At 36.4% G+C, this 12,024-nt stretch overlaps 2 protein-coding genes across 6 annotated transcripts; both read left to right on the top strand.

The window, feature by feature from the left end:
- The first annotated feature begins 534 nt into the window (after positions 1-534).
- On the top strand, positions 535-4,878 carry LOC113279629. Its single transcript, XM_026528306.1, has 3 exons — positions 535-814; positions 2,321-3,721; positions 4,160-4,878. The coding sequence occupies exons 1-3, from the start codon at positions 535-537 to the stop codon at positions 4,876-4,878; spliced, it is 2,400 nt and encodes a 799-aa protein (XP_026384091.1).
- A 904-nt stretch (positions 4,879-5,782) lies between these two features.
- Positions 5,783-10,264, top strand: LOC113282782 (NAP1-related protein 1-like). 5 transcript variants are annotated; one of them, XM_026531866.1, is made up of 10 exons: positions 5,783-6,270; positions 6,430-6,521; positions 6,672-6,839; positions 6,973-7,023; positions 7,191-7,262; positions 7,409-7,522; positions 7,610-7,671; positions 8,272-8,320; positions 8,666-8,722; positions 9,966-10,264. In XM_026531866.1, the coding sequence occupies exons 1-10, from the start codon at positions 6,156-6,158 to the stop codon at positions 9,969-9,971; spliced, it is 786 nt and encodes a 261-aa protein (XP_026387651.1). In that variant the 5' UTR covers positions 5,783-6,155; the 3' UTR covers positions 9,972-10,264. The 5 variants fall into 5 exon arrangements, with proteins under 5 accessions (XP_026387651.1, XP_026387649.1, XP_026387652.1 ...); XM_026531864.1 differs by lacking the exon at positions 9,966-10,264 and adding an exon at positions 8,827-9,254; XM_026531867.1 differs by lacking the exon at positions 9,966-10,264 and adding an exon at positions 8,824-9,254.
- Positions 10,265-12,024: the final 1,760 nt, after the last annotated feature.

The raw sequence follows: 12,024 nt of genomic DNA, 5'->3' as shown, positions 1-12,024 counted from the left end.
CTTGAATCAGTGTGAGATTGATTAGGGTTCAACTACATTCATTGGACATTGGATGAAGTTCTGTCCGACATTAAATCATATTAAAGATACCATCCGTGTTGAATGTCCTCACGTAATGCTTGAAGATGCCTTCAATTTTCTCACTCCAAAATTCAGCCCCATGATTAATGCTTCATTAAGGATTCGTGAAGATTTTAACCATAACTTACTGGTAGATTGTGATGAAGAAAGACGGGCACAGGATGATGACGGTAGAATCCAATCTAATCAGAATGACACTCAGGCAACTCTGTTGACATGTCAAGCCACATCAAATGCCAGCGTGTCTCGAGAAGAAATTGAAAATTTGAATGATGATATCTTATCGTCTATAACTGACAATACTGTTTACTTGCAAAAGCAGTCAGTTATCGGAGTAACTGCAAATCTTCCTACTAATCCTACAATGCAGTTTGCACCAGTTACGGGTTTCAATTTTTAATCTCATCCGAAAAAACAGGGGAGAACACGCTGGAAGATATCCCTCTGCGTAATATGAGGAAAAAGTATGTAACCATCCAAAAAAAGAAGGAAGTTATTGTGGAAACTGCTAACAACGGTCAAATTGTTGAATATCCAGTCATAAACCAAGTCGAAGGAAGTGGAGGAAGTTATTCTTGGAAGTCTATGGCATGTGCTACATATACTAGAGGTTCTAAGAGAATTTCTCAAAACAATTCTGGTTCTCCTAAGACAAAACATGCTAAGAAAATTGTTCATTCTCAAAACACCGATAGGGTAACATCGGTGAGCCCTCAATTGCCGGAGTTTCCATGTTAGTATTCTCGTGGAATTGTTGGGGATTGGGGAATGACCCAACAATTCGTACACTAAAATCATTCCTCAGGAGGTGTAATCCTTCAATATGCTTTCTATCTGAGACAAAAATGAGTGAGACATCTTCTTTACAGATCATTAGACAATTTGGATTCTCAAATTATACTGTTGTTTCTTCTCGAGGTCGCAGTGGTGGTCTGTGGCTTTTATGGCAAGACGATGTTTAAATAGAAGTTATCTCAAAATCCTTCAGTGTTATTCATGTCTTCGTCCACACTTCTGGTCCTACTCCTCCTTGGCATTTGTTTTGTCTTTATGGTCCTCCACATTTACCAGACAGAGCAAACTTTTGGATTAACCTTTCTATCAATACCCATCTTTTCCCTAAAAGAAAATGCTGCATTGGAGATTTTAATGCAATATCTTCTAGTAGAGACAAAATAGGTGGATTACCTTTCTAAACTAATCCATTCAACATTTCAATAACTTTATCCATCAAAATCATCTCATTGATATGGGATTTTCTGTACCAGCTTATACTTGGAATAATGGTAGAGAGGGTTCTTATCATATTCGAAAACGGCTTGATAGGGTTTTGGCTTCTCCTGATTGGTGTTTAACTTTTGAATCTGCTGGAGTTCTTCATCTGCCTAGGAATTCTAGTGATCATTGTCTTATCCTTCTCAACACTAGTCGATCTGTTCCTAGAATTCAGAGGAATTTCAAATTTGAAGCTTTCTGGTGCAAACATCCTGAATTTTTAAACTATGTCTCTTTTATATGGTCTCAAAATTCTAGTTTTGATCTTCAAAATGTTTTGAAAATTCTAGGTTCTTTTCTTGTAGTTTGGAGTAAGAGAAAGATTGGTTGTATTAAAAAAAAAATCAGAAAACTGAAAAAAGAATTACTTTATATTCAATCCTTACATCCTAACAATTCTACTTTGTGCAGGGAAAAACAAATCATGACTAACCTCAATGAGTACATTGCTATGGAGGCTTCTTACTGGGAGGAACAAATGAAGATAAATTGGGCTAGACATGGAGACAAGAACACACAATAGTTCCATTTGTACGTGCAGAAGAGAAGGAAGAAGAATAGAATTGGATTCTTACAGAGAGAAGACCAATCTTGGTGCATTAATGAAGAGGAAATTGCGGTGAATCTCATAAATCACTTCAAAGGAATTTTCAAACAACTTGAATACGAGAATCTGGAAGTTAAGTACTTTAGTTCTGACTTTAAATTGACGGATGAAGAAAGCAACAAAATCTCACGTGTCCCAGATAAGGAAGAAGTTTGGAAGATATTTTCTAAAATGAAGTCATTAAGCTGTCTTGGTCCAGATGGCTATCCGGTTTTGTTCTTCAAACAAACTTGACAGATTGTAGGGGAAGAAGTTACAAAGTTTATTCAGAACATCTTTCTTCCAGGAAGTTTACCAGAGGCATTAAATCACACTAACATTGCTTTAATAGTAAAAAAAATAATGCTCTTACTGCAGATGAGTACAGACCAATTTCTTTATGCAGTGTGTTATACAAGGTGGTGGCAAAACTGATATCAAATAGATTAAAATGTCACTTGCAGCACTTTATTTCATGGTCTCAGAATGCTTTTGTAGAAGGGAGACAAATCACTGATAATATTGTGAGTGCGAAGGAGTTCTTACATTCCATGAAGAAATCTGAATCAAAGGAAGGATATTTTGCTCTAAAGATTGATATGTCGAAGGCGTATGACAGAGTCAATTGGTCTTTTTTGGAGAAGATGCTGCAATTACTTGGTGTTCGGGGTCATTCTTTACAGTTAATTATGAATTGTGTCACATCTGCAAGTTTCTTTATTCTCTTAAATGGTGCTTCAAAAGGTTTTTTCGTAGGAGAAAGGGTTTTGCGACAAGGGTGTCCGTTATCTCCAACTCTTTTCATAATATGCTCACAGGGATTATCTTTGCTAATGAAGAAATATGAGGAAGAAGGGTTATATCAAGGGTTGAGAATCAATAGATGGGCACCAATGATTTCTCACTTAATGTTTGCAGATGATTTATTCTTCTTTGGGAAAAATGACAGAGTTAATGTGGAAAACTTGAAAAGATTAATCAAACAATACTCAGATTGGTTTGGTCAACAAATAAATTTTGGTAAATCTGCAGTGGCGTTTAGCGGAGGAGTGGAGGAGTGGAGAAAAACAACAACTCTATCAGACTGGGGTGTTAGAGAGATGCGAAGGAATGAAAAATATCTGGGAATTTTCCCTTTGTCAGCAGATTCAAGAGTTCAAAGTTTTGATTTTCTTGTTGACAAATTTAGATCTAGACTCTCAGGGTGGAGGAATTATTTTCTCTCAACAGCGGGTACTACTGTTTTATCAAAATCAGTTATTTCTTCTATTCCCATATTCTTCTTTTGTACTTGTTTGATTCCAAAAACTGTATTGGCTACAATTAAGAGAATTCAGTGTTCATTTTGGCGGGGTCATGAAATGGATGTGAAGAAATTACATTTTATAAATTGGGAAAAAATCTGTAAATCAAAAGATGATGGTGGTCTGGGTATAAGAGATATGGAGAAGGTTAATAAATCTTTAATGTGCAAATTGGTTTGGAGATTTCTGAATGATAAGAGTTCTATGTGGGTCCAATTGTTAACCGCTAAGTATCTAAAGGGTTCTTCATTCTGGAATGCAAAGGATGTTAATCATTCCTCATCAACTTGGAGAGGCATGTTACAAGTTAGAGAGTATATGGAAAGTAATGTTTGCTGGTTAATTAACAGGGGTGATGAAATTAATATTTGGGATGATCAACGGGTGTCGAATCTTTTGGGCAATAGATTGAGGAATATTGGTTTTCATTCGACACAATATACTATGGTGTCAGATCTTATCAACCAAAATGCAAGTACCTGGAACATAGAGTTGTAACAAGAATTATTCCCGGAGGATATTGTTGCAAACATAACAGATCTATATTTATCAAATGAGGATTCTATGGAAGATTCACTCATGTGGTTGAAAACTCCTTCCGGTAAATTTTCGACGAAATCCTGTTACAAATTGTTGGCAGCAAATGGTGCTTCTTCTTCATCAATAAGTAGTTTCCCATGGAAGACGTTCTGGAAGGTTAAAGATATCTCACCAAAAATATTATTGTTCATCTGGAAGGTAGTGCATAACGGTGTGGCAGTAAAAGAAAATATAAAAAGATTCAATCCTTCAATTAATTCTCTTTGTTCTTTTTGTTTACAATGCACATAATCAGTTTTTCATCTCCTATTTGATTGTCCGGTCGCAAGAAGCGTCTTCAATGATTTTCCATTTAACTTCCCCAATATCTCAGGAGTTACAGATATCAAACAGATTATCACCATATGGTTGCAGGAAGATGATGGTGGAAGGACTTTTATTATTGGGTCTTGTTTACTATGGAACTTGTGGAAGTCAAGGAATGATATTGTTTTCAATGGAGTGCAGTTCTCAAAAGAAAGATGCATGAGATTGTCTTGGGAGGATTTTAAAAGACACCACAGTCAACAATTTTCTGCACAACAAGAAGAACTTCAGGATACACCACTTATGTCTGAAATATGGCAATCACCCCCTTTTCCCTTTGTTAAAATAAACGTTGATGCTGCGTTTCGCTTGAACGTTGGTGCTGCTGCTGCGGTGGCTCAAGACAGTGAAGGAAGATTTCTGGGAGGTATTACATACTGTTTCTCTGACATATCTCCTTTGAAAACCGAAGTAAGGGCGTTTAATCTGGGTATTTCTCTGACGCAACAACTAAATTTGGAGAAAGTTATAGTGGAGGGTGATGCTGAAGGTGTAGCTTCTGCCATTAATGGTCCGATTGATCAAGTACCTGCAAACATAAAGATGGAGATCATGAGAGCCAAAGAAAGTTGTTTTGAATTTCAAAGCATTGTGTTTAAGTCAGTACCCAGAAGTACTAATCAGATAGCACATATATTATGTAAATATGCTAAAGATGAAAATGTAACCAGGAGTTGGTATACTCATGACCCTCCTCAATGTATCTTACCTTTACTCATGATATAATGAGGGGTAATCGATCTGTTTATAAATAAATGACATTTTCTCCTTCAAAAAAAAAAAGAAACAATTATTAATGGGCCCCTATTGATATATATCCTAAATCCAAACCACTCCATTCATATACTTTTCCTTCTCCTACCGTCTAACTGTTTATTTTCTCAGTTTTTTGTTTTGCTGGCTTGATTTGTTCTCTTTATTACCAACACAGCACACAGGAGAAATCCGTCAATAAATTCTTTCTTTCCAAATTTATCCAACGATTTCCTATTATCTTAAGGTTTAATTTCTGGGTTCATCTTTTTTTCTATGAGAGGATCTTTTTTTTAATTTCCATGATTGATGATGAATGATCCTACATCTGATTCTTTAAAGTAAAATCCATCTTTCAATTGTATAAAGAGAAGATTTTTTAATTAAATTTCCATGAATGGATTTGATGATGGATGATTCTGGATATGTTTCTTTAAAGTAAAATCTATCTTTCAATTGTATAAAGTAAAAAAAAACTCACAATTGGAACTGAATCAACAGATGTAAGATCTGTTTAAAAATTTTTGATGAATGTTTGGGAAAGAAAAAACTTCTAAACGGTTGAACCGTCAAAAACCCAACTGATCAGCTGGTTCACCGGTTACACCGTGCGGTTCACTGGATTTAATGATTTTTTAACATATTAGTGGGTCAGTACTGAACCAGACCGTTTTTCTTACTAGTTCACCGGTTCTTCGGTTCAACCGTCCCGTCCGGGCTTAAAACACCGATTACCACATGCGGAAATGGTTTGTTGTTTGTATCGAAAATAAATAAATATGTTCAACTCACATGACTTGTGGAACGCGCACGTCATGACGGTGACGTGTCCCCTCTACTGACGCGGTGCTTCTCTATATCTAGACCCGTATAAAAATGGTCTGTCATAATCCCATCAAATCATAAGCCCCAAACCAGATTCGGAGAGTATATCAAATTGAAGCCAAAGCTATGAATAACTCTCCACCGCCTCCGCCTTCTCGTTTGATACGGATGGTAATTGAAGCGATTTCTAGCTTGAAAGCAAAATCTGGATCAAGTCAACCTGCAATTTCAAAGTTTATTGAAGAAAAGTATTATGTAGGAGGGCTTCCGCAGAACTTTAAAAGAATCTTATCGACTCAGTTAAACGAATTGACGAAATCAGGAAGGTTGGTGAAAGTTAAGAGATCTTTTAAGCTACCTGTGACAGAGAAGTCGGAAAGAGATCTAAAGAGAAAAGAATCAAAGTAAAAGAAGCTGAGGGTGAGATGATATTGGGGATTCGAAAGTATCTAGATAAGTATGAGAGGCTGAGTGAAATGAAAATACCAAAAAAATCGATGAGGATAGAACTGATTCAGAAAGAGAAAGCTGACCTAGAGGGTAAGAAAGTTAGGGTTTTAATTTTTGATTTTTCTGTTTCATAAAATTGATGGGAGTTTCTTGTTTAAGTTCAAAAGAAAGTGATTTGATAGTTTTTAGTGTAATGTTTTACCCTGAAATTCCTATCTATGAATCTCATTAGAAAAATCTTCATCACAGAGTGGAAGAAGGTCGCAGCCATAAGCAGGGTCGACCTTGACCTTGTTGAATCCTTGGAAAAGTTGATGCAAGTACAACATAAGCTTGACAGGGTGAGACTTGTTAATCCCAGCTATTGGTTCCTTCTGTTGTTGTTTTACTTTTCCGCCTTGGGTTTTCATGTTTTAGAAAAAAGAAAGGCACTTTGTTAAAGGGTTTACACTGTATTTTCGTCTACTGTTGGACTTGGACTTGTCATACAGGTTAAAAAAAAGACTGTTCTCAGGATACGAAATTTGAAAGATACTTGTAAGAAGGAGCTATGGGAGATTAAAGTGAAGCAGCAGCAACAGGATGACCGAGTACAAGCTCATCTCTACAAGCAAAGGGGTGATATTATCAAATCAATTCCTAAGTTCTGGTCAACTGCTGTACGTAATTTCTCTCTTTTATTATTAAATTTCAGATTGAGAATTGGCTCCTTGGTCGCTAGTTGATATGTTAATTGTAGTCTCTTATGACATTTATGATGCGCGTTTGACTTGGCAATCTCACTGTTTGCAGTTTACGGGTGATTATTCGCTTCAAAGACGTCTGAATAAAGTAGACAAGAAGGTTAAACTTCTCAAATACATGAAACTGCAGAATCGTGTCCAGGATATCCCTACGATGGATCCTTTATTTCATTTCTATTGTGTATTTTGAGGGATTGGTTGTCGAAACCTGACATCCTAATTTTTAATTGCTTGAGATTCACATCTGCTGCTCTTTGCTTGATACAGATAATCAAGTTTCTGAATTCTGTGGTTGTTGAAGGTCGTCCAGAAGTGGCATCTGAGTGTACAATCATTTTAGTGAGTTTAATAACCCCAGCTCTTATTTGGGTTTGAACAGTTGTAATTTACTTTTCTTAAAACTGCATTAGTTTGAAATTATGTGATGTTGCTCTTTAGCCTGTTATCTTCATCAAATTAAGGTACGTACCCTTTAATGATTGCAGAATTTTGATGAGAATGAGTACTTTGACAACTCAAGTCTCACAAAAACAATCTCGTTCTCCTACAAAGGAATTAATAAAGTAAGCGGCACCACAATCAACTGGAAGAGTGGCAAGGTAAGGGAATTGTATATGTGTTACTGTACTTATTGCCTGCATATTATGTCGCTTAGGTTTTTCAGTTGTCATTTTTTGCTTGTGTAGGGCATTACAGCTGGACTTGAAGAAAAGTGGAGTGAGCAGTCGCACACTGATGTGCATAAAAGGTTCGTTATCGTCTCACAGATAGGCTCCATAATTTGATACGAAAATAGTCATGGCGTTCACGATAATAATTTGCACTCAACTGATTTGTTTAAAATTGCTCTTTGACGTTTTATTGCGGCTTGGTTGAGATTTCTAAGACAATTCCTCTTGAGATTTCAGTTGAAGTAGGTCAGTCATTAATGTATAAGACTGTAATTAATTTCTGTTGTTTTGCCTGTTACTTGTGTCAAAGTCTAGCTTATGATAGGCTACTCAAGGTTGAGATTTGAAGAGTTATAAAGTAATGCAAACTTGCCGCAGTCATAGTTTTATCTTGGACTTGTTTTGATGAGTACATCCTTCTGCTCATGGATAACTTCCAGCATCGACCTTGTAGTTTTTGTTTCCTTGTTGTGTTTGTTGGCATCCGCCAATCGAAGTAGTATGATAATTGATAAGGCTGTGGATGCTTTCCCTCACATGGTAGGGCTGTTAGTAATGATTAACCTGCCCGTGCTTATACCTGCTCAATCTAACTTTACATATGTTTATCTCTTAGCTATCTCATGTTTGTATCAAGTATGAGGATGCTCATCATCTGTATGATTCTGTGATTGCAGCTTCTTTACATGGTTCTCGGAAGGTTGTACGAAAAAGCTCCATGACCCGGTAACTTGGTTTCCCTTTCTTAAGTATTGGTTCATGAAAAATGCAATGTGCATCATTATTTTTATGTCTAAAGGCATTGTATTTGTATCTAAATGCTGGTAGTTTTCCGTTTTTCATTTTTTCGTTACTACTAATATGTTTTCTAAGTTTTCTAATTCTGTTACTTGCTCACTTACTTTGCAACAGAAGTTGTAAATTACCATTACTAGGCTAATTGCCATTATTAGGCCCTAAAGGTGGAAGACTTTCACGTCTTTTATGCTCTTCTAGTTACCACTGATTCCATTTCTTATTCTGTCATTAGTTCTCTTTATATATTGATATAGCTGTCTCCTATTTTTGCAGGTGGTTAACGCACTCGCATCTGATTTATGGCGTTATGCTCCGGATTATTTTTACATGGTTAGTTATTTTGCTCCTGTCCCCCAACGTCCCGGCAGTTCATCACATGTATATTTGCTTATGAGCAGGTAATAATAGAAGTCCTATACTTCATGACTTAGTAGCCAGGAAACATGAAGAGTCATCACGAATCTCAGTGAGAACCGCGAATTTGCGCTCCTCGGTGAAATCGTGATGGGAACGCGCTCCTGACAAGAAAGAAACCCTCTCCCAACATTGGAGGAATGTTTCACTTAAATACCCTCAGTTTTCGGCTGTAATAAACGTCTTATTGAAGCATATTATTGAAGCATATCTAATATCTATCTGGCTAAATATCCTACTAATTGTATGTTCTCATACCTTCACATCTATATCTAGCTCCTATATATTCTAGGTTAGCTTGAATATAACCTAGAATAAAACTTATCTAGCTAGTTTTAGTCTTTATCTGATCGTAGGGTCAGTGTTTATCGCAGATTCCTATGTACATGGATACAATGTCTGTATGTTAACAGATACCCCTAGTTAATGAATATTCCATCTTCGCCTACATCCAACCCCGAGTTCACAGGATACACAAGCACTAAATCGGCTTTAGAAAGCTCAAAATAATGACAAGAGACGAAAGAAATGAATTATGAAAGATATATTCTAGTAAACTAGAAGAAAGTAGGTACTTCATTAAGATTTTCTAAGTGTTCTATGTTGTCTTCTTTCTAGTTTATAAATTTGGACACCTATTTTATTATTTTATTTTACGCTCCCGGCTCACTCCTCGAACTTCTTTCTCGATCCCGCTTCATGATGCTCATTTTTCATACTACATACTGCGGTGTCCCGTACCTACTCGAGATGTATAAGTGGAATTTAAAATTTTCCTACGAACCTACAGTGGCCATGGACAGCAGAGGGTGGTTGGTAGTTGGTACTTTCTGTGTATTTAACCTACAATGTCCACTGACACCACCGAAGGGTGATTGATGCTATTTGAGTACGGGAAAGACCATCATCACAATTATCGAAGTGTTAGACGAGTCAACTAGAAACACTAGTTGGCATATAACTCTCTGGCAGCCACATGGCAGTGTGGTATTTTACTATTTTATGTTAATAGTCTTCTGTCTAATTTTGTCACTCTCCTTGTAAACCTAACTGTATCTTTATTAGTATCCCCACCCGTACTTTATAGATGGTTAGATTCCTCACTGATGTCTCGTTACTGCTTAAATAAAATTGACCTTGTATTTATTGTCTTTCTCAGGTCTAAGGGATACTTCCGTGACACAGAGTAAATTTGTGATGACATCGTCAAGCAGGGAATGGAGAATGTACACTAGTTTCTTTTTGGTTGTTCTGCTTCAGTGCTTGGCCGAGTGAAGTTCTTTCTTAGACTTCTTAAATACTCGCACCATGGTTGCATCTTGTTCATTACCATCATATAAATGGTTCCTACAGGACTTCAGATGACCACATTTGACCTGAGACGTGTAAATTTCTAATTACCTACTGTATATAAGACGTCTTCTGACTGGCTTTTGATGGTGCTTTGCGTTCAGCTGAGATAGATGTGTAAATAATCTACATCAAGCAGGTAATAATTTGGTATAAAGATTTTAGGATGACTAAGCAATTTTTTTCTTTTGAAATGAGAAAAAATTATTAAAAGTGATTAATAGTGTACATGACTCATTTCGTTCTCAAGTTGTACTCTAATACAACGGGGGGAAGAATTTGACCATACATTGCTTAACTTATCAATTCTAGCATGTTTAGACAGTGTGTCTGTTATCTTATTCATCTCCTTTGGTATTATAATGACACGATTAAATTGATTAAAAACGCGTCTAATGTCACTAACTAAATTGTGGAGTCTCTGGTCTAGATTGAAACTTCCATTGTTAACAATGTCAGCCACTAGCTTTGAGAGTCTGGTCTTTGGACCTTCTGCCCAGCAGACTCCTTCCCAGATCTGCTCTTCACTCCATGATTGATTAAGAAAGACGCATTTTGCTCCTTGCGGAGCACCCTAATAACTAGACCGATGCCACCAGTTTTCAACACATCATAATGTGAGCCATGAACATCTATAGCTATGTAGTCGATTTCGGCCCAAGAAGACACGATTTTGTTAATTTCGGTCGGACGAAATCTTTGCGAAAATTTCGACCGGAAACGCGTTTTTCGGTCGGAATTGATTTGTCTTGGCCGGATTTTTTTTTTTTTTTTAAATTGAGTGGACTAATCTCACGTACAAAAATTAAAAAGATTAATTCACTCACTAGTATTATTGCTTGTTGCTGTGTTTGAATTTCTTGAGCTAAAATTATTATTTGGTGTTGATAATGAGGAAGGTGAACAACCAGATTTACTAATATTATGTTTCTTTTAAGTGATTATCGATACGAGGATATAAAATATGAAACCGAGATTTTACCGAGATTTTAAAACGAAATTTCTCCGAGACAAAGTTGTACCAGTATCTCGGTGTCGACCGAGACAATCCGAAATCCGAAATTGACTACCTTGATCTATAGTAAGAACATCCATTAGACGGGGTGGCCAATGAAGGTTTTGTCCATTCTGTCTAGTCCTTTTCCTCCGAGTAGTAGTATGGTCATTACTATGTTCCTCGATAAACTGTCTGCATCTGCAAGACGACACCGTTCAGACCATATACACCATGCAATGATTGCTCTCTTGACTAGCTCTGCTTCAGAAATTTGCTTCTTTGTTGAAGACTGTCAAACCAGCTACATCACCCATGCGCCCAGATTAGTAGGTTGTGTATTATATAGGCGGAATATTAATCTTTGGTTGCCCATCTCTGGTGGAATAGTTCTAATTTCCAAATGGCTTTTCCAAAACTGATTTAATGTAATTGTAATTTTTTATCAACAAGTAAAGAAAAAGATAGAGAAAAAGATAGACATTTATGATATTTAATTGAAGAGATTTGCCCTTTCAGCATATATCTCATTCTACCACTTCAATCCCAGACAGTGAATACTAAAGCAGGTTATATCTCATTCTACCACTTCTTCTTTCTTTTTTTGCCAAGAACTAACCCACTTTTTAATTTGATGTCAAGATGATTTTTAAAAGCGTACGTCGCTTCAATCTTTTTCACAAACGCTCTGAAGTGTAGTTAATGATTTTGACCACAATAAGAATCGTAAAATTGTCAAGCTTAAGAAATAATGTTCTAAAAATTAAAAAAGGCAGGTGGAATTCAAACTTACCACCTTGTGTGTGTGGTATGTGAATGCTCAACCACTATTCTACATGGTTATTTAGGATAACATCGTTTCTCAAAAATAGAA

Source organism: Papaver somniferum, chromosome 5 (assembly GCF_003573695.1).
Source record: "Papaver somniferum cultivar HN1 chromosome 5, ASM357369v1, whole genome shotgun sequence".
Classification (NCBI taxonomy): domain Eukaryota; kingdom Viridiplantae; phylum Streptophyta; class Magnoliopsida; order Ranunculales; family Papaveraceae; genus Papaver; species Papaver somniferum.
Note: the sequence above shows the minus strand (reverse complement) of the source record. Positions and strands in the feature narration are given on the sequence as shown.